This window comes from Hermetia illucens, chromosome 1, assembly GCF_905115235.1.
Source record: "Hermetia illucens chromosome 1, iHerIll2.2.curated.20191125, whole genome shotgun sequence".
NCBI lineage: Eukaryota > Metazoa > Arthropoda > Insecta > Diptera > Stratiomyidae > Hermetia > Hermetia illucens.
The window spans coordinates 60,631,346-60,659,093 of record NC_051849.1 but is presented as its reverse complement, the minus strand read 5'-3'; the positions used below and the strand labels follow the sequence as shown (position 1 = coordinate 60,659,093).

The window sequence follows — 27,748 nt, the reverse complement described above, 5'->3', positions numbered from 1 at the left end:
GACGTTTTCTCATTGCATTTTGGCGTCTCTTTGCGCGTATTGAGATCGAGTCGGAAAACGTCTGAAATTGTGGTTTGTGAGTTTTCCTCTGGGCTCTGGCGTGTGCAAGGTGGAAAGTGTGCTGCGTTGCACAACTGCCAGCAGAAAAAATCGGGAATTGGCCCAGAATACCGGGACGCGGCTGGAGCTAGAGATTTTCTTAGTCGGCGGCGACCCCGTCAGCATTGTTTGACGACGTCTGTCAAACCCTCCGTGGAGTTCAAAACATCACGAAGCGTGCCATTTTGACATTTGACATTTGTTTTAAAAAACTCAAGTTCGCCGTCACCGACAGCCAAAACCCAACGGCAAAACCGTCGTATTTGTAAATTATCTCAAGAATTTGTAGGAATATCGCGTGTGAGAAGTTTTCGGTGTTGTTAGACTCGCGTTTTTCGGCTCGCGAAAAAAGACGCCTCCTTTCTCGCAATTCCGGGCAGAATCATTCGTTCTCGTTCGCGATCTGAGGGACCAGCGAGAACATTGATTCCACGATGAAAATCAAATTGCGTAAGTAGTTTTCAATTGTTTCCTCTAGGAATAAGCAATAATTGCTTGTCTACCAGCTTCCCCCCGTCAAACGGCGATTTGCTTGATGTTGGACGAAGTGAAATTTTCAAATTGGAAACTGACGTTTGAGAGGATTCGGGCGGAATGTACGTTTGGGACACTCCGGAGGTTTCGGGATCCATGAGTCCATTGAATGTACGTTTGTAGATTCACTGTCCTCCTGTGCTTAACCGTCTCCAGTTTCCAATATCCGAGCGCCAAAGTCAGTTTCCTTTTAACTTCAGGCGCGACTCTAGCGTCAGCCATTTTGTTTTCTCTGTCGCCGAATGTCATTTGTCACGACATGTACAGTCGCCGGACGGGACCGCTCATCCGTTTCGGGAAAGAAAGCTGAGACACCCACGTGAATGGCCTGGAAAACTTGCGGAATTTAGTCCTTTAATCATTGTGCATAATATTCAGGGCAAGACATCTCAGCATTTCTGTTTTATTTGAGTGTTTCTGCAGACCAGGCCAAACGTCAAGTTTTGAAGGGGATTTTGTTATGTATTCGCAATACGCTTTGTCCCTCTTCGCTTCGCTCGTGATTGAAGGGGTGATGGCTGGGGAAATTTTTATTTAGATGTTTGACGTATGTCAAGTTTTTGTTGCTTTTGTTTTATTCACGTTTGCAATTCGGGGCGCGAACGTGGCCGAACGTGTTATGCCAATGTATTTTGTCGTGATGCATTTTGCAACGTTGCGCGTTTTAAGAAGAGGTAAATTGGGAAAAAGTTCGAAAACGTATCTAAATGTACAATTTGAACATGTTGCATTCTGGACCTTTAAAATTGACTTAAAGTTCCCATTTACCGTGTTCAGTATAGAATGGAATTATTTCTTCAGGATAAAATTCTGTAAATGACAACAATTTCATTCTAGTAAGGGTGTTCGAGGGTAATTTTGCGATGAGTTCCGTCCATAAACAAATTCGGTCGGATTTTATTAATGGTTTGAGGGATATCACTAGGTTTTTTTGTGAAAGTTGAATTTTCATCTCCATCCCCGAAGGGAATGAGGAGTTTATGGAGGTGGAAGGAGAGTCTACTCTCGAAGGGAGAGATGATGGGGAAAATAAATGAGAGAAAGAGGAAGGAGCACCTTCTTTAAATGCGGTAAAGAGTTTAAAAAGTTATCGCTCCACAAAGTGCTGTTTTTTATGTGAAGCTTTAACTTTGAATCTCACCTTCGCAGAGAGAAACAAGGCTGCGAAAGGAGAAAAGGGAGTTTTGGAACTTCAAATGGAAGGTATTTTAATGTCATGGTAAAGTTTGATTTGCCAGCCCCACCCAGGTAAAGGAATAAAGATGATATACGGGAGGGAGGGTGGAACATTAAAATTTTGCCGGCTAATTGATATATTTCTTTTCCTCCAAAAATTGATTCTTTCGATTATTATAATTTTAAACCTCTTACAGTTGGCATTCTCCTTCTTGTAACTGACACCGAGTTTCGTCTCGTACCTTGAGAAAAAGAATGGCCTGATTGTGCGTACTGTCCAACATCTGTACCAATTAGTAAGTTTTTCTGAGTGTAGAAAAGGCTTCTTGAACTGCTGTGGTGTCGTCCAATGCAGCTGGATTGCTTACGGAAACAGCACGCTTATAATGCGCTTCATCAATATCTACATAGGAATGATACTTGGATTTCAACTGTTTTAAGATATGCTATATTCAATAAATGAGAAGTGTCGCGGCATTATGAGCCCAGCCCTCGTGTGTGGTAAAATTACATCGCTAAATCTTTGCTAAGCTAAGTAGGCACATATTTTTCGAAATTACACAAACAACGTACATATTCGCACATCTGGATTTTTCCTCTCAACGAAAACTTTGTCACTTCTAGATACCGCATGATCTTCAAATTTTCATTTATTGGTCGTGTGCTGTCCACTATACGGTATTATTAGGTTGTATGTTGCTTTTGTAAACGGTATACGATTAGATTCTCAAGCATGGTATTGCACTATACAACTCGGACATCCGCTGGTATGAATTCCAAGTCTGTACTCAATATAAACCAGTACCGCGGTGCGGTGCGGACTTTGATTGTGGTCTCCAAATCTATGTCCTAAGAGGGCAGTGGGATTATACCTACATGGCTGGTATATAGGAGCGGCCACTGTTATTCGACAGCTCTTAACCTTCGGTAAAACCTCTGCCATGCCATCGGGGCGCTTTGGCCCAACACAATTTCGAACGCAGAATTATGTCAATGTACAGGCCAGGTGCTGGCAAGTGAGTTGATTAGAGAACAGAATTCACAGTGGCGACAACTCCACTGCTGGCTATGCCATGCAATGGAATCCATTGCATCAGGATGGCTGAATAGGTCACATTAGAGACACGTGACGGAGAACAGTTCAGGGGTGCAAGCTTCTCGGGTAAACGTGGAAGAAACTGCAGCACAGCACAGCGTTCTCACATTCATGGAATAACCATCTTCATAAAAATGTTGATGCTAGTGAATTTAAATGAGACTTAACCTTATCTTGAAGCTCTCAGTCCATAATCGCCTTCCAGCCAATCTTTAGTTTAACGAAAACATTACCGTAAACGGGACCCTGTCTAACGTCGCGTTACGTGTCTTCCACATTGTACTTTTTTATTCTAAAACCTAGATATTCCAATTTGATCTGGGAGGCATTCAGTTAACCAGAGCTGTGAGAAAAGGGAGGATCCCAAATAGCGCCATCTCTGCGGTGTCCTGATTGATAGCGATAGATAAAATTCTACGGATTTTGGATAGGAGCGGAGTGAGCTGTATACAGTTGTGGTACTGGGATTCGTATCATAATTTGTCGTCGGATACCAATCTACGCCGTTGTGAGTAAGTACCTGAGTCAAATCAAGGCAGGAATCACGGGCAAACGCAATGTTGGCTACATTGCCTCCTACAGTATACTGTAGTGTACCGTTACGGTTTTGAATGAAGAGCTCTAACACGCTTCAAGGTCCTGATCCAATTGGACTGTTGCGCCAACGATTATTATTATTATTAATGTTCTCTTGGACCTCCAGGAACAACCTGGACGAAGTAGGCTACACGTACATTGAGCTTGAGGAATTTCTCTATGGGCTTTCCAACCAGGGGAGTCTTAATAATACAGTGTTCTATATCGACGAATCAAAGGTGGTCTGTGGAATCGATGCGAGCATTTCCTCGGCTACGCACAGTGTAATCGAATGGTGCGGCCTTCCCGGAATAACCAGTGTATTCCAAATGTAGATACTGGTAATAGTGGAAATCTGTCGAAAGCGAGTCCCAAACGCAACATTCAGACAACTAGACCATTAAGGCTTTGTGCTCAGTGGCGATATCTTTCAGGCTGGTGAGGCAGTGCAACAACGCGCTAAACAGTTTGGGCGGCATGCCCTGGTTATAGGAGCATAGAGGGGAATGCGTGGGACGGCGCTCTTGACGGTCCATAATCGCAGTCGGCGACTGTAAAAAGTACAATCTATTCGCACTACTTCGCATAGCGAAGGACTAGCATATGCTTAAATCCAGGAGGAAGTGGCCCTTTTATAATAAGACCCAATCAAAAGAGCTTTTGGGCCAGGCACATGCAAATGTGTGCAGGCTTACGGCGGTTTGCGAGGGAGACTGAGCTGTAGGGGACCATGTCTTCTGACTCGATATATTCCTCAATTTGCACTGCTAAAATACTTCCTTCTAGAGTGTTCAACTCTAAGTAAGGGTTAAGCTGCGTTAATTAGCTAAAAATTCTTTGGCGAGATTTCTGGCTGTAGGGTGGAGCTGCTATCCTTTGTAAACGCTTACTCTGAAGGCCTAAGTCGCCCCGGCCTACTTTGCACTGTCCCAGAATGTGTATGGAGATTTCGTCACACTCCGCACAGTACCTGTAAACAGTGTCCGTAGATATCCCTAGTTTCCTCAGGTGATAGTTTAGTCAGCCAGAACCAGTGAGTAGAGGTTTAAACAGTTCTTTGTGTGCTTGGGTTTGTGCCCCCATAAGCACCTTAGATTGCTCTATTGCTGGTATGTTCGCTCAGTGCTATGCTCTTCATTTTTTTAATGTCGTACCCGCGAATCCGTTCCTGGTCTCACAGAAAGGCTTTCCTTACCCAGTTCGTCCGCTCTCTCATTGCCTTACAACCGATTTATAATTTTTTTTAATCACTTTGTTTACATTTAATATTTTATAACGAAATCCTAATCCTAACACAAACTCCTAACTGAATTTGGCGAGGGTTCACCAAATGCTGATATCTAGTGAGTGGTATTGCCTTTCACAACCTCCGTACATTTTCCCACAATTCCTTCATGCTGGGAGAAAGGACAAACAACCTTCAAGCTTCACATTACCACTTCCATGCTTAATTGTGTAACATATGCAGTGCATCTCGAACGCACGCGTTACTCTTGCCTCTTGCAACTAACATCCTTGACGACAAAAAGGATGCATGTTTATTTGTTACTATAATTTTTATCTCAGCCTTTTTTATATCCTGCATGGAATATGTGAAATGAAATCTATTTCCGTTTAGCGTCCGCAAGTGTTCTCAGACTTATTGTCCGAGGATTTATTATCCTGCCATGATTTGATTGCCTTGCTTAAAAAATTATGTGATTTGCGTATATCAAATTAGTCAGTCACAGTCAGGGCCTTAGAGAGAAAATACGAGCTACTCTATTCTCCCCATTTTCCGTTGAAATATCTTCCCTGGGCCCGGGGAAATGTCCCTTTCCCACAACTATATTTACAATAGTTCTTTCATAAGAAACTCCGAATATGAGAAGCTCATGACCCACATATAAATTCATAAAAAGCCTACAGCATTTAAATTATGTTATTTGATGAGAAATTTGAAATTGACTTTAATGATAAAATATAAAATACAATTTCATTTACTAAATGCATATAAAACAAAAAATGTGGAAGAAAACTTGTTAGTTTCTAAATGAACTTGAAATTGTTCAAGAGTACGTCGTAAATTCATCCAAGACGTTTTTAATTTGCAAATCGCATAACTACCATCGAAATCTGACAACAATGCTTCAGTTTCCTCTTGCTTCCTTGCCTGTCAAACACAAGCCAAAAGTACATGGTCGCCATTTTGTACGAGAAAAAAATTTCCGCGCGTTGTTTTCGATTTTCCTTCTGTCGTTTGTCTTCGCCGCATCGGTCATCCCCACTCCACGCTTCCGCTACAATGCCGAAAGCCTATTTTCATGCGCTCGTCTCGCAGCCAATTCGGTCGCTTCTGTCATTCGTTGTTTCGTGATCCGCCAATTGACAGCTGTCAGTGTGTCAGTCTCGCGCTTTGAATCTTTTTTTCATAAGATGTTCGCCAAGTCTACTCGATTTAACTGTGCTTTTGCGTCGCCGTTCGCTTGTTTCTTGGCGATTTACTAAATGCAAGTACTGGAGCGGTGGCCAGCGGCCGTTGGATACTTTGCGCGTAATTGAACGTCAGTTGCAATCGGGTCGCGGTAGCGGTGAATTTTTTTGTTTTTCCTATTGGCATCCGGGCGCCTGGCGACAGATCATTCGTTCAAAATTGATTTGCGCTTGTTTCAAATCGGACACGAGACATTTTGCACTTCATTTCGATTTGGTGTCTGGCAGTGGATTCATTGCAGCTTATCGCGGCGGCTTGCGTTCCCCCGTCGTGCTCGCCAGGCTTTTTCGGTCGTGTCTCGCGAGAAAGGCACGCGGCCATTTTTTACCCGGGCATTTCCCCCCTCGGCGAAATACTTTTGACATTTGGAAGCGGAAAACTTTTGATTCGGTTTTCTCGTCTGGTGTGCAGTTTTCCTTGGACGAATTTCCCTAGCGAGATCAGCGTGAGGCAGCTGCAGTTCGCACCCGCGGTGTTTTTCGGCATTTCACAGGAGTTGCGGGAAAATGCTTCCACCCGCGGCGGCCCTGCAAAGCGACAACAGCAGGGTAAATCCAACGGCTCTGGAGCGTCAGATAAAGCGAGAAATGCAGGAAATGGCGCACGAGGCTCATATTCAAACACAGATCATCACGCAGGAAGGTAATTTGCTTGCCAGTTAAGTTTTCTACAGTCGTCTGAAACTTGATTTTCGTTTTACCGCGGGGCAGGGGCCGAAATGTGCTCATGACGGCAGCGAAATGTCACATTACGTAATTTGACAGCTGCTGGCCGGCGAGCGATTGTCAGTTATTTGCCCGGGTTTTGTTTGGAGACGCATAACATGCCGTTTTTCGGTTGATTTTTCTTAGTAAGGCATCAAGGAGGCACTTGGTAACAGTTGTGCACTGAGAAGTCCCGTTCCCCGCGAAGTTTGCGGTGCGCCCTGGGACGAGTCTAGAAGCTGGCAATATGGCGTCGCGCTTGAATGCAAATTCGAGACGACGGCAGTCCTCACTGTTTCGGCTGCAGTTGTAATATTAACCTGTTTGGATGTGCAATTGGTTTTACATGACAAATGCATGTTTACATTCTCCGTAGTGGTGGTGGCGTTGTCGCGCTTTTCGCCGCTGGACTCCCCGCCGCCTGACTTTGACAAAGATGTCAGATTTTTTGTGTGAGTAGTTGCCCACGTCCGCCTCTCTGCGTGCCCGCAGACTCAAGTCAACTTCGGGTTGTGTATCGCTGATTATATAAGTCGTAAACAAAATATTTTGGTCTGAAATCGTTGTCGGAAATACATAATGCGAATGCACGTCTACCCGTCTGAGGAATTGCATTCGGGAGCGTTCCTGTGGTCGTGGCTGTGTGGCAACTCGCTGAAAAAGTCGAATGATGTTCTGGCCATTGGGCGGCGGTTAATTTGAACAACACGAACTTCTCTATGCGGTTGGTAATTGGCGACGCAAATTGAAGAGACAGATTGCTCGCCTGGTTATCGAGCACCCCGCGTTGGGGTCCTCCCGGCCACCGTCCATCATCCAGATACCGGTTCCCACTTTGCCGCCCAGTTCTCCGTCAACTTTGTCTCCAAATGCCTTAGCTGCGTGTCGACCGCCAAGCGCTTTCTTCATGCTCTTGTTTCTGATGTAAATAGTAGAAGTGACGACTTGACGCGCGGTTCATCCACTCTAAAAATAGTCTTGGTGGGTTTTGGCATTTTCGCAACGAATCGCGAACATGCAGATGGGCCACAGTTGCAAAAAGTGTCGGATGAAAGCGAAACGGTGATTTATTCCAATTGCCCCAGTGGACGATTCGGGCACTGCTACCAAATACGCTTGCGATCTTGACGTTGATGGTGTGGGATTTCAGTTCGAGATGTTGCTTTGATATGCAGAAAAATCCATTCATGTAATTTTGGTGTGGGGCAGGTTTTGTTTCAAAAATAAATCCAATGCACTCCCACTTTGTTGAGATTTAAGATTATGTAGTTCTCATTAGATGGAATGATATTTTCACAAAGTGAAGTTTGCAACCCTTTGAAGTTTTTTTAGTAATTTCCATTAAGTTTTTGGTTCACAAACTGACAATGAAATTACGGCTCAATAGTGTAGGTTCGAATCTTGTAATAACGAAAGGAGATCACCCTCATTACAACATCAAGCAAAATGATTTAGTTCTTCTGTTCCCTAGAACCATTCCTTAGTCAGTTTTGATGGGGTAATTGTTCATTGCATGCCATGGTCAGCAATAGAATTGTGGCCCTTTCTTTTGCTTCACATATCCGTCGCCACTTCCGCGTTTAATTAACTTCATCGATATTATCTGATACCCCAAAAAAGTGGCGGTTACTGTCCTAGCAGCGCAAAACCAACGTTAGCTTCGGACAGTTTTTACTTAATATTGGAGTCAATGTGATTTCATTTCCACATTTAAGGCAAGGCTACCGTGGCTTTTCTTTATTAAAGTTTGCGAACTGTTCAGCAGATAGGAATTACTTCGCAAAGATTCTATGATTGAGAAGATATAGATATCGTCCCTTGATTTCTCCGTTTTCTCAATACAATGCAGAATGTAATAGGTTAGTTTTCGAAGAAATTATTTGTAGATAGGAAAAAGTTAGTACCGTCCGTCGATCGGAGTGCGTTTCACCTACGGTTCGCGAGACTCTTACTCCCAGCTATGATTATTTGCGTCCTAGTAGCTTATGAGCATTTTGAATGACAGTTCAAGTAGAATCGGTTTACTAACATTGGGAGCGGCCAACTGTCATGACGTGTTTAGGATGTTTTTAACGAAGCACGTCATTTTGTCCGTTATGCGGAGGTGTCGATTAAATGCAGGTACTGCATATATGACCGAGTAAAAGGGAGGGGGGATCATAAGAACGGAAAATAAAGCAAGTCGGGAAATCGGACGCTTTAGGTATAAAAGGCTTTGTGTTTCCCTATGTGAGGGACGATCAGTGCATGACAGTTCCGTGTGTACATAGTTAAAAATTCAATTGACCTCTATTTTTGAAAAAAACCCTGGAGAGTACTGTATCGATAACAGTCAATCTCATACACTTGATACTAGGAGTTAAATATTATTAGCAAATGTGAAGAAATTAACCTACAACAGATACAAACAAGTCGGGATACCGGAAGCTAGGCGCTTCGGATATAATGATTTTGTGTTTATCTTATGTGACAAACTCTGTATGCACGATCTCCCATTCGTACATAGCTAAGAATATAAAATCTGTCATATTTTGCCGAATTCCAAGATACATATATGTACATACATATCAACGGCATAAATACTGTGTTCATCATAAACAAACATTGTCTATTACCGTATCTCGATGCTTACATATCAGGTTGTTCAATAAGTTTGCAGTTCGATAAGAAAAACACCATTTTATGGTTTGAAATACACTTTATTGTTCAGTGTAGTCTCCGTGGGCATCAATACACCAGTTCCAACGAAATTCCAATTTATGAATTCCATCACTGAAGTGAGAATCTGGAAGAGCTGAAAAATATGCTTTCACAGCTGTTATGACTTTATGACCTTATGAGCCTTTGATGCAAAACGCTTTCCAGGCATGGATTTTTTAGGACTGAAAACATATGGAAGTCGCTAGGGGTAAATACGGTGCTCCAACAATTTGAATCTGAATTCATGGATTTTAGCCATTATCAAAATGTTCTTATGACCCGATGCATTGTTCTGATGAAAGAGAATTTTTTTCTTCTGCAAACCTAACCTTTTCTCACGAATTCTTTTCTTCAGCTGGCCTAAAAGATTACATTAATATTCAGAATTTGTTTTATCAGTTTGCAAGTAATCCACAAACAAAATCTTAAAAAACTGATGCCTTCTTGGTCGATTTCTGGACATGAACTCGTTTTGGAGCCGAAGAACCAAGTTCACTCCACTTTTGCCTCTTGTTTTTATACAGGATCATGGTGCTAGACTCAAGTCTCATCCATAGTGATGCGTCGACACAGAAAATCCACTTTATCCCTTCGAAAACGCTCTAAATATTTCTGAGAAAGTGACATTCGAATGTGTTTTTGTTCCATTGTTAGCGAATGCGGCACTATTGTGCATACAGCTTTCAGAAACTCAATATTTCAGTCAAAATATTGCTTAGATTGCCCAATGAGATGCCTAGGGCTTCTTCTAAATTTCTTTCAGTCATCCGAAGATTTTCCAATACGATATCCTGTATTTTTTCTACGATTTCTGGTGTTGTTGCTGTTTTTGGACATCCTTGACGTGGATCATCTTCAAGGCTTGTACGACCACGTCTAAACTCGCAACCATCTTTATATTGTACTAATTGAAGGCAAAGAAGCCTCTCCACTTTCAACATTTTTTCATAAATTTCCTTTGCTTTCAAACGTCCCAAAAATAAAAAGTCAACCACTGCACGATACTTGACTTTTTCCATTGTAGAAAATACTGTGACACGTCGATACTAAATGGCTTGTAAACAAAGAATGAATTGACAGATTGAAATAAATCTTCACATATGTTAATATGAAGAGTGTACCAACGTAACGAAAAAAAAATTGGACTATTAGCAACACCCTGTCCTATCGAACCGCAAAACTTACTAAACTACCCAGTATACATGTGCGCATCTACATTGATCTAACGCATCTTCACGTAATTCAACTTTACTCCGTCTACAAAATATATATGTTATGTACGTACATTAAAAACGGCTAGTAACCAGTGCAGATATCGGAACGGGATGTATGTTTTTGAGGCCTAGACTTCATATAGATGCATCACTGATTTTTTGAGATTTTTCAATTGGATAGGTTCTGAGAACGAGACCTGTAGAGGAGTGCGAGCGCCTCGAGAAGTCGTGGGAGGTAACCACGTAACGCGCGTAGGTGTGGTGGACGCACTATACTCCACCAAGAGATGAACCATATATATATATCTTGTCATGAAGGGTAATTAACATTGTCTTGTTTATTTTGATATTGGTTGCTTTCAAGCAGCAACAAGTCGTATTACACAGACTACACCCTCCTAGGTTAAACGAATACTGCTAAAGCAATTGGGTCCTGCGGTAGATGTGGATGATGCCGCCTTAGTCTAATCATCATTTTAAGGTTTTGTGTGAAACAAAACCTTATTAAAATTGATTCAATGTCTGTTTGTCTTGTCACATCCGATTTACTCGGAAACGGCTGAATCAATTGTCACGAAATTTGGTGAGAAGGTGTGATCTGTGAACCCCCATCGCCATCTTGAACTGAATTTGAAGGTGGCTCCCCATACATGCGAAAGGAGGATATATATTTTTTTTCATCGAATATGGCCAGGTGAGATATCAAATGAAAGGGCCATTCTTCTTCCGTATGTGCTTGGAAACAGCTTGTTGACTAAAGTCCAATCGCTCGGTGAGTTGTTAAGAATGCCTTTAATTCCAAATCTCCATACATTTTTTTTGGCTGCAACATTACCATTTTTGGAACATCTAAACCATTATTCATACGTATATTCCAACGGGATATGCTTTCGAATAATGGACACGAATCACCAGTATTTTTCTTCAAATAAAAATAATACTGTCGGCGGTTGTTCCTCATTCGATGAATATTTCGACATAAATACGACACTGCGCGAATACTGTTTCAGTTTATCATGCATGCGCGTTGGACAGTTGCTAATGGCACAACAAACGGGCATATAGGTCAAACCTTTATCGCGTACGAAGCATTAGTTCGCCATCGGGTACATCCGTACTTCTAAATAAATTAGTCGAACTACAGATCCTATTTTGCAAGCCCTGCAAAAACGATAAATCTTTTGTCGTTATAACCAATAAGAACATTCCACGTTATTACAAAGTATTCCAATTTGTTGGACGTAGGCGTACTATACGGAAATGGATATCATTCGTAAAATCGCAATTACTACTACGGTTAAAGTCGAAATTCAAATTCTTCTTTTTCGACAGTCTTTGTTCCGTTCACAAGTGGGATCGGCTCGTGTGATCGGTTACGCCATTTTATTTTGTATTTGCCTGATCAGGATGCAGTCTCGAGGCTTTTAAATCGCCTTCCAATGTATCAAGCCACAGGTTTTCAGCCTGCCTTTTAGTCATTTGCCATCGACTTCGACGATTAGACCAATCTTGGCAAGTGAATTCTCCTTAATGCGAATTACGTGATCATATGGTCTTGACTGAATGCTTCAAAATGCTTCAAAGCCCAGATTCTATTGAGTGGTCGCGCCTACGATTATTATTATTAATGGTTACAATTGTCCTGGCAAAGATAAAAATGCCTTCCGGAAGCCCAACACAGGTTTGAAACAGAAATGCAAACAAATTCCATGAGTAGAGATGCTAAAGAGAATCAAAAACTGACAATGGTGAGAACTTTTGTCACTAATGCAACTAAGATATAAAACTCACCATTTGCTCATATTCGTAATCGTTCAATGTCATATTTTGCCTAATTGGTAGTTTTTTCAGGTTTGTATCTATTTTGAGACTTGCAATTTAACCGTAGCTTTTGTAGATGCGTTGTCGTGCTGACGGGAGGCTGTTTTCTTCTCTTTTATTTCTTCATTCAAACCGGTCAAAAATGTTACATAATACTTTCCTGAAATTCTCTTTTCTTCCTGAGTGTCATCGAGAATTAAACGTCATCCGCATGCCAAAAATGTTCAAGACTGGGTTTTGTTGCTTTTTTAGAGGTTGGGGAGTGCTAAGTCCGCATCCACTTGATGCCGGGCCGGACCAAATGGAGAGCAACTTGCTCCCACTCTTGATGGTGCGCGGACTCCTCTTTTTAGGTTTAACACCCACGTTTCCAAAATTAAGAGGGACGGGTCCGATTTCTTACCAGGGCAGAAGCAACTCTTCAGACGCTGCCTCACCTCTGCCCTGGTAGCAGCGTGACCGAAGCAGCTCACAGATGTTATACGCTCCCTTTGATAATTCGCAAAACACGACAAGGGTATGGATTATAATCAACGTAGGGCGGTGAGGTAGCGTCTGAACAGTTGCCTCTGCCCTGGTAAGAAACCGCAGTCGTCTTCGTCCCTCTTTTAATTTTTTTGTTTGTTGGTTTTCCCGGTCCTCCCTCAGTTGCGTATTCACCAGTCTGGTGGGAAAACTTCTTGAGATTACACTTAAATAACTTAGAATCATTCACATGCTACGGTTTTTGGTTCATTACCAGTGAACGTAGCATATCTCACAAAAAATTATTTTAATGTAGAGCCCATCGTACTCACTTCAATTAGGATCTGTAAGCTTTCTCTCTGTGCAGCTATACGAATATCAACTCACATCTACGTCACCCAGCAAGAAAGGGCGACAATTCCATTGCCAAAGAAGTATTTTTGAAATTTAGAAGCCATTCCCAGAAACTACCTATTCGAAGTTATATGACATTAAGCCCTTAAAATATTTCCCCAACGGGTGAACTACTCAAAGTTCATAATTGCATATAAAATCTACTCGGAATCCCCTTAAGTTCATGCTATAAGTACGAAATTTTGCAGTAAGAGGTTACAACAAATTATACTAGAAAATTTGGTGGAAATCCTATCATTGTCAGCAGTAGTAATTACAGTAGGCCAAAGTTGCCAATCTGGTGTAAATTCACGGGATCGAAAAACATCATATGTACATAGAATATCCACATCACATTCAAGTCAATAGTCGGACTTATTTGATACATAATAGTACGAGCTTTGTGCAAATGAACCCATTGAGTATCCAACGCTTTTTCTTAATATTCCACCAGAACTTTCATGACTGAGCTTCCGGTTTCTGACTTGTTTATTTGATGTCACTCTATTTTTATCCCAAAGTGACTGAATTTTTATTGTTGATCGTTGGACTTCACTTAAACGATGGGAATAGTTTCCTCTAATGAATTCGGGTTTCAATGCAAAAAAACAGTTCTTAGAGTTTTGAAACCTACAGTCTACAGTTTTTCAAAATGGTCCATTTTTCATGTGGTTTCACATTATTTTCGTGACTGAGTTAGCAACGGCCACGCTGGGTGGAACAAGCCTACCTAACTCGCATCTGCGACATTCGGCGCCGACAACAAAAGGCGTACAACAATCGTTTTCCAGTCATTTATCCTGCGCCCAGTTCAATTACACATGTTCAACATTTCATATGTTGCTTTAAAGTGATAAAAAATATTATGTCTCATCCTTATTATTGACATGATTGGCATTTAACGCCCTAAACTCAGCATGTATGCTATTTCCTCTGAAAGGAAGGAAGCATTGGATGTTTTGGATATTGTGCTCTGCAACGAAATAAGATCAACAATTTGGACGAAACAACTTCTATATCCTACAAAAAAGATGTCAATGGTTAAATTATTCAGATAATGCAATCGGAAAATTTTCCAAAGCCTCAGTGATATAATTCGTGATAACAGAATTCCGTGTGATAACCGTGTTGGTTTATTAGCGCTATCGGTTTACGATAGAGCGTTGAGGTTATAGGCCATTAGCTACTTAAAATTACTATTTTTTAACCGAAATTTCCCGATTTTATCAGGAGAGTGTGCACTTAACAGTTTAATTACTCCGCCTCACTTATAATATAATAGTTATCATTGACTCCGAAACTGTGTGAATTAGATTATATTTTCTAAAATCATATACTTTTCAAGGCAGCACACCCTGGTACGTCCGCCAAAAGATGTACAGAACATAATAAATGCATATAGCAAATACTATACATCATGTTTGGTTTCGGTGACATAACTCCCCTCCACTGTTGGTATAGCCTCTTCTTCGGATCGTTGCTGTACAAACCACATTGCCATTGATAACTGATAACGGCAAGTTTTTTCGGGTATGGTGGAAGGTGCTCCGACAGCAAATTCCGAAAGGCTAAGCCGTCAACTTTGCTCTTGATTTAGACAATAGACCCGCATGTTTGGTGACATAGCCCCATACCATAATACTATCGCCACCAAATTTCACCGTTATTCAAGACCCAACTTCTTATCGGGAGGACGTCGCAGATAAGTTTTGCCATTAGGCCCGCATAGAGTGAACTTCGATTCGTCATTCCACTCACGGAATCCTAAAAGGAGACGTTAACCGTTTTTCCGGTTACCACGTATGTGTAGATTTTCTCAGACGTCGACATCCTCGGAAGTTGTTCTTTAGAAGTCGCTGTCTGATGGTTCTGACAAAGATATGTACACCATAATCTTCTTGCATTATGGCTCTTATTTGCGTGGAAGAAGCGAAAGGATTGTACAATGATTGTCGAAGAATAAAGGAATCTTCCCTTTCTGTGGTTTTTCTTGGCTTACAACGTTTTGTATTGGCAAAAGTTTTATTTTCCTGATAGTGTTTAATCGCGTTTGAATTTTTCTTGTGCGAACACTATGGGACGAGCAATTTTACTAATATTTTTTTCACGCATGTAGATATTCCATATTGTGCGTCTTTTTTCCTCCGTAGAACTCTCCTTGCGTTTCATTTTGATCCTTTTGTATAATTTTACACTTGAAATAATGTTTTTCTAACTTTCGATAGAAACAAAACACTTTTAAGACACACACGGCAAAATGATCACAAACAATAGGGTATGCTAATGAAGATGCCAGGCAAAAAGAGACCACATGCCATTATTATTTTTTATCAAACAAATGAAAGTAGGAAATGAACATTTCTTTGAGTGTTTTACACTGCTTGAATATGTGACTTCTACATTACATAACAAAAAAACATTATCGCATGCTATCTTTGCAAAAAAAGCATAATTGGTGTGCCAGCGCGGTAAATTGATTAGACTCCAAACTATATCAGTTAGACTAAATTTATTCTAATTTTCTGTAAAACATCAATAGATGATAATTATAAAATGAATTTCTCTTTTTAATTCTTAGCTCGGGAAAGGTTCCCGTCAACCTCGAGCACTGAAGACTCGGCCTCCGATCAAGAGGCTGAGCGAGAAATGCATCGTGATAAAGATTCATTAAGCCTCAATAACAGCAACGCTGCGGTGCGGAAACGACGTGGAAATCTACCAAAACATTCAGTTAAGATCTTGAAACGATGGCTCTACGAGCATCGGTACAATGCCTATCCAAGCGATGCAGAAAAGCTCACTTTATCACAAGAAGCGAATTTAACCGTGTTACAGGTGAGAAAGTCAAACAATTTTTCTAGCTGAGCAAAATATAAGCTTTATTTATCGCATAGGTATGCAATTGGTTTATCAATGCTCGGCGAAGGATTTTGCCCGAGATGATACGGCGCGAAGGAAACGATCCATTACATTATACGATATCGCGTCGTGGGAAAAAACTTAATGCCAGCGGACAAGCTAATATAAGTGCTATGAATATACCAAACCCAATCACAGGAAGTCCAGCTTCAGAAGTGGTAATTTGATGGGGACTAAATTTTGGCAAGTGTATTTTAATGGAAATTTTTTGCATAGATTGTTGGAGCCACTGAAGAAGTTGGCGAAGAAGTCCATGACGGCGTTGCAAGTGTTCTGACAACCCTGGGCCATCATTACGTACAAACTTCAACGGGACACGTGGTCAAAGTTGAATCTGAAGTGGAATACGATGAAAACGTTATATACAGGTAAGGTGGAGGCTTTAATCATCCCACTATGCAAAGAAGTTGAGTAATGTATTGCATAATCTCAATCTTTACGATTTCCTTACTAACCTTTTCCTTCCCCAAAAACCCTTGGAAACTATGAAATCTTTTTGCACAATCAACTCAAATCAAGACAATTCCATCGACCAATGATTCCAATTCAAACTCAACAAACCCGATATCCTTTCAAGTTCCCCACAATGAACTGTTTCCAATTCACTAATGGTGTCAATATGATTAGGTAATTTGTATCATTTTAACATGTTTGCCCTTTTGAATTGATATTAACAGGTCTGAGGAGGACAGCCAACAGGAATATGAGTCGTGCTCGCACAGTGAAGAGGACACTTCCAAATTCGATACTTCCAATGCATGGCAAGGTGTTATCAGGTAGAATTGAGTGAATGTCATATAAAACAAACATAAACTGACGAAATCTTCATTATTACAGCACCGAAGAGGTGACGACAAGTCCATCAAATTCATATTGGAGTGCACCGCATCCGCATTTAGCACATTTGCCGCAGCTTCCCCATCCACTCAGTGGAAATACGCCTAGTCCCGTCGGTAAGTATTCGCCATTTCGAATCTAATTTTTTTATTCTTTCTGAATGAACTTCTAACTGAATGATGGAACGATTGCAGGAACAACAACAGCCGTTCCTATCGGAATATCTCGAGTTCAAGTGATGCCAGCGCATCCATCACCAGTTCTGACACAAAATTCAGACTCGAATTCATCGGCCAACAATCAGATAGTTATAAATAATGCACAGGATGTAGCGGCGGCTACAGTAGGAGCTGAAGCGACAATTGTGACGACCAACATGTCAAATCAATCAATTAATAGTAATAATAATAATTCACCTGCAACAACTCCTTCACATAATCAGGCGTTAACAGGACAACTTGGAACCCAAGGACATTACAATGTTAAAGGTAGGAAAAAAAAATGTTCATATAGTAGTAGGAACTCAAATCTTATTCTTCAATTCATCGGCATTTTGTCGATGTAATTATAAATAGATATTGAGCTGGGTGAAAATTTAGCATTGAGATATTATTGACTGAAGACTTGTAAATCAAGTCATCAATCGGCATTTAACTTCATATATTGTCTTCATCATTACGTTTGCTCGGTTTACTGTTGGAATTACTTATGCAGCACGTAAATAATCACGATTGCGTGCTCGGTTAGAAGAGAAATGATTATGACACAGCCTCTTGCTTAAAACCATATGGACTCAAACCATTAGACAATCGCACAAACAAAAACCAAGATGCGCAGAAAGCATCTGCGCGTTTAATTGAGTTAGTCCGCCCTGAGCTCTAGCTCTATTTTGACTATCTTACTTCTTGCGAAGTCTTCTTGTAGTTTTTTTTTTCTGAATGTTATGATGATTATGTATCCGAATGGCTCAAGTGGTTAGAGCGCTGGGCTGTCGTAGCGAAAGGTCGCGGTTCGCATCTCGCTGGGGGCAGAGGAGTTTGTTATCGTGACTGGATGTCGGACACCAGTCGACTCAGCTGTGAATGAGTACCTGAGTCAAATCAGGGTAATAATCTCGGGCGAGCGCAATGCTGACCACATTGCCTCCCACAGTGTACTGTGGTGTATCGTTACGGTCTTGAATGAAGTGCTCTAACACACTTCAAGGCCTTGATCCAATATGGATTGTTGCGCCGACGATTATTATTATTATGATGATTCCTTCACGTCGCCATTTTCGGTAATAATGAATGTGGGGCCGCATTATTGTGTCTGTAGTCTGTCGGTGGCTTACTGTCATTCAGGCTTTCACAATTCTCCATCTCTCAACAATAAAACTTATATCGGACTCAGAGTGCATCATGATGACCGTGTTTTGTACTAAAAGATCTCTGAGTTGCAATAAAACTGCTGTGTATAGTCTTGCAAAAACAGCACCCAATGGTTGGTAAAATCTTATCATCCCTGCTGGGAAGCACTTTGTATTTTAACATAAAACAGTTTGCACATCGTCGAAACAAAGATACTTCATTACTATCTTCATCTGTTTTTAACTGCATTAAGGAGCTACAAGTCATTGAGAAGTTTGCAATGTGGTAAAAAAAACAGCTTTTTAGAGTGAATGAGGGTATACTCTTAAGGGTCTCGTCCTTTCGGTCATTTAATCATTCAACAAGTTCGGTGGCGACTTCATTGGTTAATGGCAAGATTATTAGTTTGGCAAGTTTAGAAACGTTCTCCACTTCAGAGTGCATTCTGACTAAAGCATATTCTGAATATAGGATTGATAGTAACTTTCAAAGCTAAGCCAATGGTCGAAAAACTCAGTGAAAATAAAAGTTTTCCACCAAGAAAGCAGGAAAAGGGAATTGAGGATGTTTTGAACGAATAACACATCGAATATTTGCTGATGCTTAGTGCCAACTTATGGACGGAACATCAATGTATCAAAATATAAATTAGATCGGAGTAGATCCTTTTTAAAGCTCTTGGAAATTTTATAGAAGTTCAGACGATTATCACGACTGTAAAATATTGGCGTCGAGATTTTCGATGAGAGGAGTGCAATTAAACAAAAATACTTGAGGAAAAGGACAATAATACTTATACACCTGGCAGAAGTAACTGCTAAGTGATCGCAAGGTGTTCCTTTAGGGGCGTGTTTATCAAAAGCTTTAAAGAGAAGCGATTTTTCAAATTCACATTTTGCTGCTTTTTTTCGGAAAAAATAGGTAAGATCGCAGATACTTGGCACGTGCTTCATCGAAGCACAATCTCAGAACAATTTGAAGTCCAGAGCTGTGCGTCCTTAGCTGGAGAGCGAAGAGGGATTTAATGGACAAATGTCATTTTGCATTATTGGCAGAATATTGTATATTTAGGAAGTATCGCTTCTGCCAATGTCGGTAGTAAACTGGATGCCGCTAAAAATGTTAACGACACTAGATTTTCCTTCGCTCTTCTGCCGGAAATCTAGAAATGCAACTGCTTTCAAGTGGAAATTTTATTCGCAAACGTCAAGTTCTCATTATCTTATATCTATGTAAGTAGCAGTGGGTAGGTCACACTATCGGAAAGGACGACAAATCCACTGCTAGCTATGCTATAAAGTGGAAGCCATTATCGCAGGGTGGCCAACGAGTGTGTAATGTTTGATCTTCGTAGCGCAAAACAATGAAGCAAGAGTGACATTTTGCAGAAATTCGTGGACGTGTTATTTATCACATAGAGATTAGGGTTTATGGGTTGCATTTTATGACGCATCCACTGCCACTTGCGTCTTCTGATCAACACATCAACCGGTATTTTGCCGTACCCTGGTGAAGTTTTCATTCATTATTATTTCAAGTTCATGGAAGCTTATGGCTTTCAAGTAACAATGGTGGTAACTTCCTATATGTTATTTCCATATAATAGCACAGAGAGAATATTGGCACGGAGCAGTCTCAACATGATGAGCTTCTTCTGGGATTTCCAGATTTTGTTCGAATTTATCCTCAGACCAAGTCAGTTTACTCCCTCTTCTAAATCCCGAGAAAGCAAGCAGATGTCAGCATAGTGTTAGAGCATTTCGGATAATGTTCTATTGTTGATTTCTAGAAATTGATGAAGAACAGGTGAAGGGGAGATTTAAATAATGCACGTCGCTTCACTGACGAAAATCTCGACTTCCGAGGTTTGCAACAAGTAAATGGTAAAATAAAAATTTTTTTTTAATATCATGAAATCGGCTTTATTCGATAGTTAATTTTATGACATTAATGTTTCAATATAAACATGTGTCCCGATGCCTCAAGTAGTAAGAGGCCTGGGCTGTCGTAGCGGAAGGTTGCGGTTCAAATCGCAGTATTGGCAGAGGGATTTGTTATCGTGACTGGTTGTCGGATACTAGTCGACTCAATTGTCAATGAGTCGTGAGAGGATTGCTGCGCTAACGATTATTATTAATGTTTGAATATGATTTCGGTCATGTGGCCTCCGCGACTGTCGTGTACACGGTTTGGTTTAGAGATCCAATTTCCATATATTCTGCGCAGTAAATGAGGTCGTATTTCGTCAATATTGAATCGAATGTTGGCTTCCACGTGCTCGATTGTTTCTGGTTTATTCCCATGAGCTGCTTACCGGTAAGATCTTTCCTGTTCCTTCAGGATGCGGTGTGCAAAAAGTGAATTCGGTGTTATTTGTGCCAGCTTTTACCTCCATGGCTAACGCAATAATACATCCCCTGTTCTTACGGCTATGCTGCACTTTCCGAAATTTCATATCACGCTTGCCTCCACTCACAGAGGCAATGGAAGCCCCGTTTCCTGTGCTTGTCGACTAGTAAGTAGTCAACTAAATCTTATTGTGACGTCGACAACTTGACTCGGTTTAGATAGCGATCCGGATATCGTCAGTATTCTCTGGTATGCTTTTCGAGATAAAGGAGTTAAATCAACCGAGGTGGCCGCTTCAAATGCAACAATTCTTTTTATTGACGTAACGATTTAAATTAAAATGTGCTTCATTCAAATGAATTTCGAAATGAAATTTAAGATCAGTAATGTTTCCTTCGACTCGTTCGCAAAAATTGCGGCGCGAATGAGGCTTATATGCAGTTCGTGTAAGAGTTGAATCTTGAAAGGACGTAAACCAAGATACAAACCAACGCAAAACTTTCCATAGTGTAGATGTAAACAGGCTTAATTGTTGAGTACAACGACGGAATTGACACCTATAGACTATCATCAACGCTACGCTGTACACTGTCAATCGCTTCTTGTTTCCGGAGTGTACGACTTCTTACGGGGTGGTTATTATCGTTAAAGTAAAAGTATAGTGGAAACATCTCAGTAAGTAACAATTCTGCTGAGAATGTGGAGGCTGGAAAGAGTAGCTCTGCAGGAAGGCTCTCAAAGCCGTGAGCTTTACTTACCTTCTAAGACGTGGCCGATAACCTTATCCTCGCCAGCAGTAAAGACGCTTTTAAGAGAGACTCAGTGCTCATCAATATTTTTGGGTGTTTGTGTCGTACGCGCTGAATGAAAAGGTTTTTTCGCCGCTAGATCATAGCCGGATCGCCGAAATTGCAGACATTACGCATATTCAGGAGAAAACTCCTAATTTTTTTCCCAATAGCGGTGAATTTTATTGGACGTTCTTTGTCGATCAGTCAAAATTCAATGGACGCCTTGTACTTAAATATGTCACCGACGAAAGAAGAGGGAAGTTGCAGAGATCTACAAACCTGTCACCTCACCACATGTCCAACCAAGGTATTGTCGGAGCCCACCTTGTGACATTTAAATCACCCAAGACGGTCATAATGCGAAATTTAGGAACTTATGAATTTCATGCAATTGCTATGTAAAGCTTGGTCGGAATTTTGCAATTTGTATCCTGTCAGAAACCAGGATTAAGAGCTTGCCTTGCGGTAGTTGTAAGCAACCGTCCGATTATGGATTCGGGTTTACCACACTACTAGGTTTTCCAAGGAACAGAAGCGCAGTGCCCCGGAAAGAATAGAAGCACTCTACCATTTCACTTTGCTTAGACTCAGAATGCCCAGCTGCATGCTGAATAACCATAAGGTTGTCAGTTAATCGCGAAACGTCATAGCGAGAGAAATATGATACGAAAAACGGTGGCAACATTGTGAACGTGTAATATAGAATACTTGAATAATTTGAGTTTCAGACCGCCACAGGCGGTCGTAAGCAGCGTAACGATGAAGTTCGGCGAGTACGTGTGGCTGTTGTTGCTGAGTGTGGAAAGACTGCCGATGATTCATAAAACGCTTAAATCTATATCCATAAATAAACGATTCGTGTACCAAACGTTACAATGGAGCAGAGAAACAGATAACATCGCAGATCGGCCAAGAGAAGGGTTTCCGAGGTCTGTACAACAGCCGAATGTTGTGCAGGCTGTTCGTGCAAGAGTTTATCGGAATCCGCTGCGCAAACAGAAGCGTTTAGCGAGCGAAATGAATGTCTCCACGCGTGCCATGAGTCGTATTTTACGCGACGATCTCCAGTTAGGGGCCTACAGACGTTGTTAGTTATTTACTCACACCTAAATTAAAAGAAATCCGTCTTCAGCGATGCAAAATAACTGATAAAACGCGAGCATCACAAAATCCCTTTTAAGGATCAAATTTTTTCGATCGAAGAAAAATTTAATCGTCAAAATGATCGGGTATATGGAAGGTCATGTTATGAGGCTAAGGATGAGGTATAAGATTTAAGTTAATAATGGATACAATTAAAAAGCACCACCTACTTCCTGGGACGCCGAGGTATTACACGGACATTCAAACTGATCGCTCTTCCTTTCTCGAATGGGCTTGGGCGCGTCTTTGCCGAAGTTCCCTTATACCTCACCGTATAATAAAAAAAATCGGTTTAAAGTGATTGAAGCCTTTTTCACGGTCCTGGTAAGCGCAACGCAATCTATTTGATCGCGATGCGTAACACGCTGCTTTTTGGAATTTTATAACGGTATCCTAGGCCATATGTATCTGGCTTACAACCACTCACAATGTTTCAAGGAATTGCAGTTGATACAATGAGATTATCTAGAAATATGTGACAATCTTTTTAAACAAAGATAACTGTTTGATTCATCAATTTGACGGACATCAACTTCCTATGTAGTGTAAAAGCCCATTCGTGAATGATACGAAGAAGGTTTATAAGGTAATATGGACAAATGCCGGGCAGCTGCATAAAAAGTGCAGGGTCGTCTCCTCCTCTTCCTCAAATTGGCTGCACATTGCCGAAACCACTACCCCAATCTTTTCCATATGGTAGTTTATGGAGCAGTGTCCCGTTAAAAGCCCCACTAGGGTTTTCATGTCCCACTTCTTAATGGACAACAAAAATGTCGCTCTAGTGGCCCTAGGCTCTTTTACAAAGAATTTCTCCACTCAGTTGCGTGAATCCTTGCAATTTCACCCTTCAGAGTAGACTTGACGGTAGATGGTCGGATTCCAAGAGCTGGTTCTGGCCCCACCATTGTAGATCCAGATCCTCGGCGAGCCAGTCTGTGAGCCTCCTCATTACCGGCGATGTTAGAGTGCCGCGGCACCCACATCAGGAATGTTTCGATCAGTCGACCAAGTTTCAGTAGCACCTGATGACAACTCCACACCAACTGGCTTGATATGTCGTTGCCATTTAGTGCTGATAATGCTGCCCGACTGTCGGAACAGATTCGAATGGTGCGACCCATCCACTTTTGTCGCAGACATTCTTCTGCCAATGAAATGGCATATATTTCCGCCTGCAATATGGTCGTCATTTTTCCGAGGGGTCGGGCCAATTCTATAATCGGATTCTCTGAGAACAAGCCTGCGCCCGATCCATCCTCCATGACTGACCCGTCGGTGAAGATTATTAGGTCTGTAATCTGAAAAGACTCATGGCCGAGATATAGGAACACTCATGCCAGTTTCGGAGAAGTCCGACTTTGTAGTTTTCTTCATTGTTAAATTGTTTTCTCGCTAGAAAAATCCATCAAAATCTTTAAGGTAGTCTGTTGGCGGGTAGATGGAGCATTGGAATAATTGTTGGACCATTGTTCTGGATACATGAGGTCGCGCGATGACATGAATCAATTGAGCAATATAGCCCATTGAATATTCAAGCTGTACTTAATGATTTCACATGGTTTTCATAACATGAGCTCGACACCACCAAATAATCTTCAAGTGTACAGGTTTGGGATAGGTTTTCTAGCCTCATCGTATCTAACCATTGTGTTGATCTGCGACGATTTCTTTACAATATCCAGTTTTCATCGCATGTTACTATTTTGTACAGGAAGGGATCATGCGGAACACACTTGTGAAGCTTCTTCCCCGATCCAAGCTGTTGCAAGTGCCGGGAAACTATTGAATAGAGTACGACCAATTTGTCTGTCTCTTACGTGTGTCAATTCTACCAGCAAGCGCAGTTCGTCTTCGTCGATCGATAATCTTGGTTATCTTCGCGGTTCACTTTGAAGGATCATGGAGCCTGCTTTAAAATTTACGACCACCCCTATGTGAACAAGTTTGAAATCATAAAAAAATGACGCGACGCTTCTGTATTTTTTCCGTTTTCTCCCCCTACAACTGCAATAATGTGCCTCCAACAAAGATTATACCTTGATCAAATATAGGACTACATATTTATAATCTATTATTCAATATCACCGGTATCATTCCCTTCAGTTCATTGTGAAATCCGACAATTTATCTGTAACAACCTTATGCGTGAATGATTTAGGTTTTGAAAGGGTGAAGTTCCTCTTTTTTAACAAAAACCTGTAGAAAGTTCAGGCTACGCTGTGTTAGTTTGCATTTGCCAGCAATCTCGTTGCCATAAATTTAGATTTAGCTTAGGATAATAGCACAAAAGGGGCGATTTATGTAATGTTTAATTTTCTTCCATCCAGGTGGTGGTATTCTGCGTGACGACAAGGACAAATTCAAGTGTCTCTACCTTCTTGTTGAAACCGCCGTGGCAGTGCGTCAGCGCGAGAAGGAACAGGAAGACGTTCACGTTCTCGGCAATTGAATCCGATACGATCCGTGAAGCCATAAAGTTATCATCAAATCGAATTCATTGACATGAGTCGAAATACAAAACCAAAATAACTCAGTCCGCCCAGCAGAGGTGGCGACAACGTGACGTACATGCACCTGAAGTGTGTAGTTAACACATCATCATTCATCGCTGCTATCATCAAATGTGTTCTACTACGTACACATATTTTTCTAATAAGCACTCAAATTTTCACAAAGGAAACTAATTATTATTTGATATAATAAATGCATAATTTTAATCGTTCATTAAAAAAAGCAGAGAAAATAGAAATAGACGTATTATTACTATAACCGTAAAGTACTTTGCAGAGTTCTAGTTGACAGAACAATCAACCAAGTTATTTTGAAAGGGTAGCCCAGAATCGTGCATCAATAGACCGACTAAGTTTTTAAGACGAGAGAGTGAGAATAGATTTTTTTGTTGAAAACAGACGCATAATAAACATGGATAATGTGGCTCGACAGAATTGAGCACTAGGGCCGAGTAATCGTTATTTTGACGGCTAATCAATGCAAGATGTAAAGCGAATAGAAATGTTCAACATTGTAAGTCAGTTTGTGTTCCGTGGCGGCAAAGAAAGGAAGATAACATTAACAACTAATGAATAGAACGTAGTAGAAACGGATTAAGGAATAACAAAAAGTAAAATAAGTCTAGTGAAAAGAAAACATGAAAAATTGATACAAACATTTTTAAAATGTTCAAATTCTATATTAAATGTTGTATGTTATAAATATTGATAGAAATCATCTCTATATATAAATTATCTACGACTTAAGAAATGTATGTAAAATATAATTATGATTGTGAGTGTATGAAGCGCGTGTTCGGTCCACAGCTACTGAAGATGCACTTTGGTATGTGTGTTGCAAGTGAGATGGAAACTCAGTGATTTTAGACTACGATGTGAGCCTGCGCTCGCACATATGCATATAATAAATTATAGTTGTAATGAATTAAGTTCTTCATATTGCCCTCGATTTCTCAGCTGTAAAAACTACCATCTCTCTTACATAGAACCTCTATTTCATTTCTCTGGCAGACCCAGGACTCGTGAGAGTTGTCCCACATTTTCTTGCAAATCGTTTTTATACTACCAAGTATTGTAACAATTACAACGGAATATACAATTGAAAACTACTTCATGCCAACAGATTTCATCGAAAATGAATTACATGGAGAGTTTATACAAATAAATAAAACAGAATAACGATAAATATTAGCAGAAACTTTTATATATAATTTTTTACATTTAGTTCTCGGTTTCCAAGTTGTTTTTATATACATAAATATGAATAGAGAGTCCACAAATGTGTCAATACATGTAAATATCTGATTAACATAAAGTAATAATTATTGAAAGAATAGTAATTTTAGAAGAAGTAGAGTAACAGAGCTATTGAAAGAAATATATATCTCTATGTATACACAATTTAATTTTAAATATTATATTTTTATTTGTAAAATATTTACAAGGAAGTAATATTAGTTGTAAGACTTTTATAAGTTTAGGATTACTTCATACACATTTAATTTCTGCGCTCTTACTCCTCCGACACTTAGTTCTTTACTTCTCAGAAAGCGTAGGAACACAGAAGTTGCTTAATTTAAAATTTTCTTTATTCATTTTTCTCATTTCATTCATCCCAACATATACTGAACATAATTCTTCTTTTATAAAGAGTACGAATTTCAAAGATAAGATGTTGTATTAATTAAAAGGTGTTTTAATTTGCTGGTACAAAACGAAGCCCTTTTGAGTTTCAAGCCGGCTGGAATGGTGCGTGCTTGTGTATTTGTACAAATCGGCCTGTCAATCGCTGCTAGCAGTTTTCGACGTTATTTCGTCCAGTGAATATTTTTGCTACTGGGAAAATTTCTCAATGTGTTTGTGATTCTTCGCTTGAATCAAATTCAGGCAGACGAAAAGTTCTTGGGAGCATATCTAGCTCGATTCTAGGGAGTCCGAGCCAGAGGTGGTATGGGGTTGTAAATGCCATACTCATATATTTTGAATATCTTTCTTATCCACGCTATTGTGGGCAAAACTGTGTTTAACACTATCCGTTTCCCAGGTTGCATGTTCAACTTAAAATGTCCATACTAAAATTTGTAGAAAAGGGCCCAAACTCAGTTCAGGCAACTTTATGACTGGTGGAATTACTTAGATGAAGCATTTTATGCAGAGCTTTAAGTTCGCAGTATTTTTAGTCCTTGTGTATATAGTACTTCGATAGCACTGGAATTGAAAGTTATTTCTTAATTTTAACTTTGTCGTGAGACAGTGTCTTATCTTTGAATCTGAATTAATTAGAAGAAGGAAAATTTTACTTAGCACTCATGTAAGTTGCGTTATTCTTTAACCTTTAACCTCTACCGACTTTTCTTTTGTACATATTATTTTCGTTACTACTCGTACTTCTCATCACCTATAAAATGGATATGAAAATATTAAAATTAAAGCGTGTAATGGTTAGATATTGAAATGTTTCTACATGGACACGAGAATACTAACTTTTGAGAGATTTTAATTGTTAATTTTTTTCTATTGATTGAAATATATTCTCTTTAAGTTTTACTTCATTGAAATAAAATAGAAAACAGAAAATGTTTTGTGACATAATAAGAAA

The 27,748-nt window shown here is 40.3% G+C and overlaps 1 protein-coding gene across 5 annotated transcripts; it reads left to right on the top strand.

The window, feature by feature from the left end:
- LOC119651815 (homeobox protein PKNOX2-like) lies at positions 1 to 27,748 on the top strand. Of its 5 annotated transcripts, none has more exons than XM_038055625.1 (9): positions 1 to 549; positions 15,830 to 16,086; positions 16,146 to 16,328; positions 16,387 to 16,538; positions 16,690 to 16,797; positions 16,863 to 16,946; positions 17,008 to 17,123; positions 17,202 to 17,495; positions 24,967 to 27,748. In XM_038055625.1, exons 1-9 carry the CDS (start codon positions 534 to 536, stop codon positions 25,086 to 25,088), a joined length of 1,332 nt encoding a protein of 443 aa, XP_037911553.1. In that variant the 5' UTR covers positions 1 to 533; the 3' UTR covers positions 25,089 to 27,748. The 5 variants fall into 5 exon arrangements, with proteins under 5 accessions (XP_037911553.1, XP_037911536.1, XP_037911545.1 ...); XM_038055608.1 differs by lacking the exon at positions 1 to 549 and adding an exon at positions 5,650 to 6,596; XM_038055633.1 differs by lacking the exon at positions 1 to 549 and adding an exon at positions 6,670 to 7,110.

Coding starts and splice junctions, on each gene's coding strand:
- LOC119651815 (XM_038055608.1), top strand. CDS start 6,461: ATGCTTCCACCCGCGGCGGCCCTGCAAAGCGACAACAGCAGGGTAAAT. Junction 6,597..15,829: donor ACAGATCATCACGCAGGAAG/GTAATTTGCTTG, acceptor TTTAATTCTTAG/CTCGGGAAAGGTTCCCGTCA. Junction 17,124..17,201: donor AAATACGCCTAGTCCCGTCG/GTAAGTATTCGC, acceptor GAACGATTGCAG/GAACAACAACAGCCGTTCCT.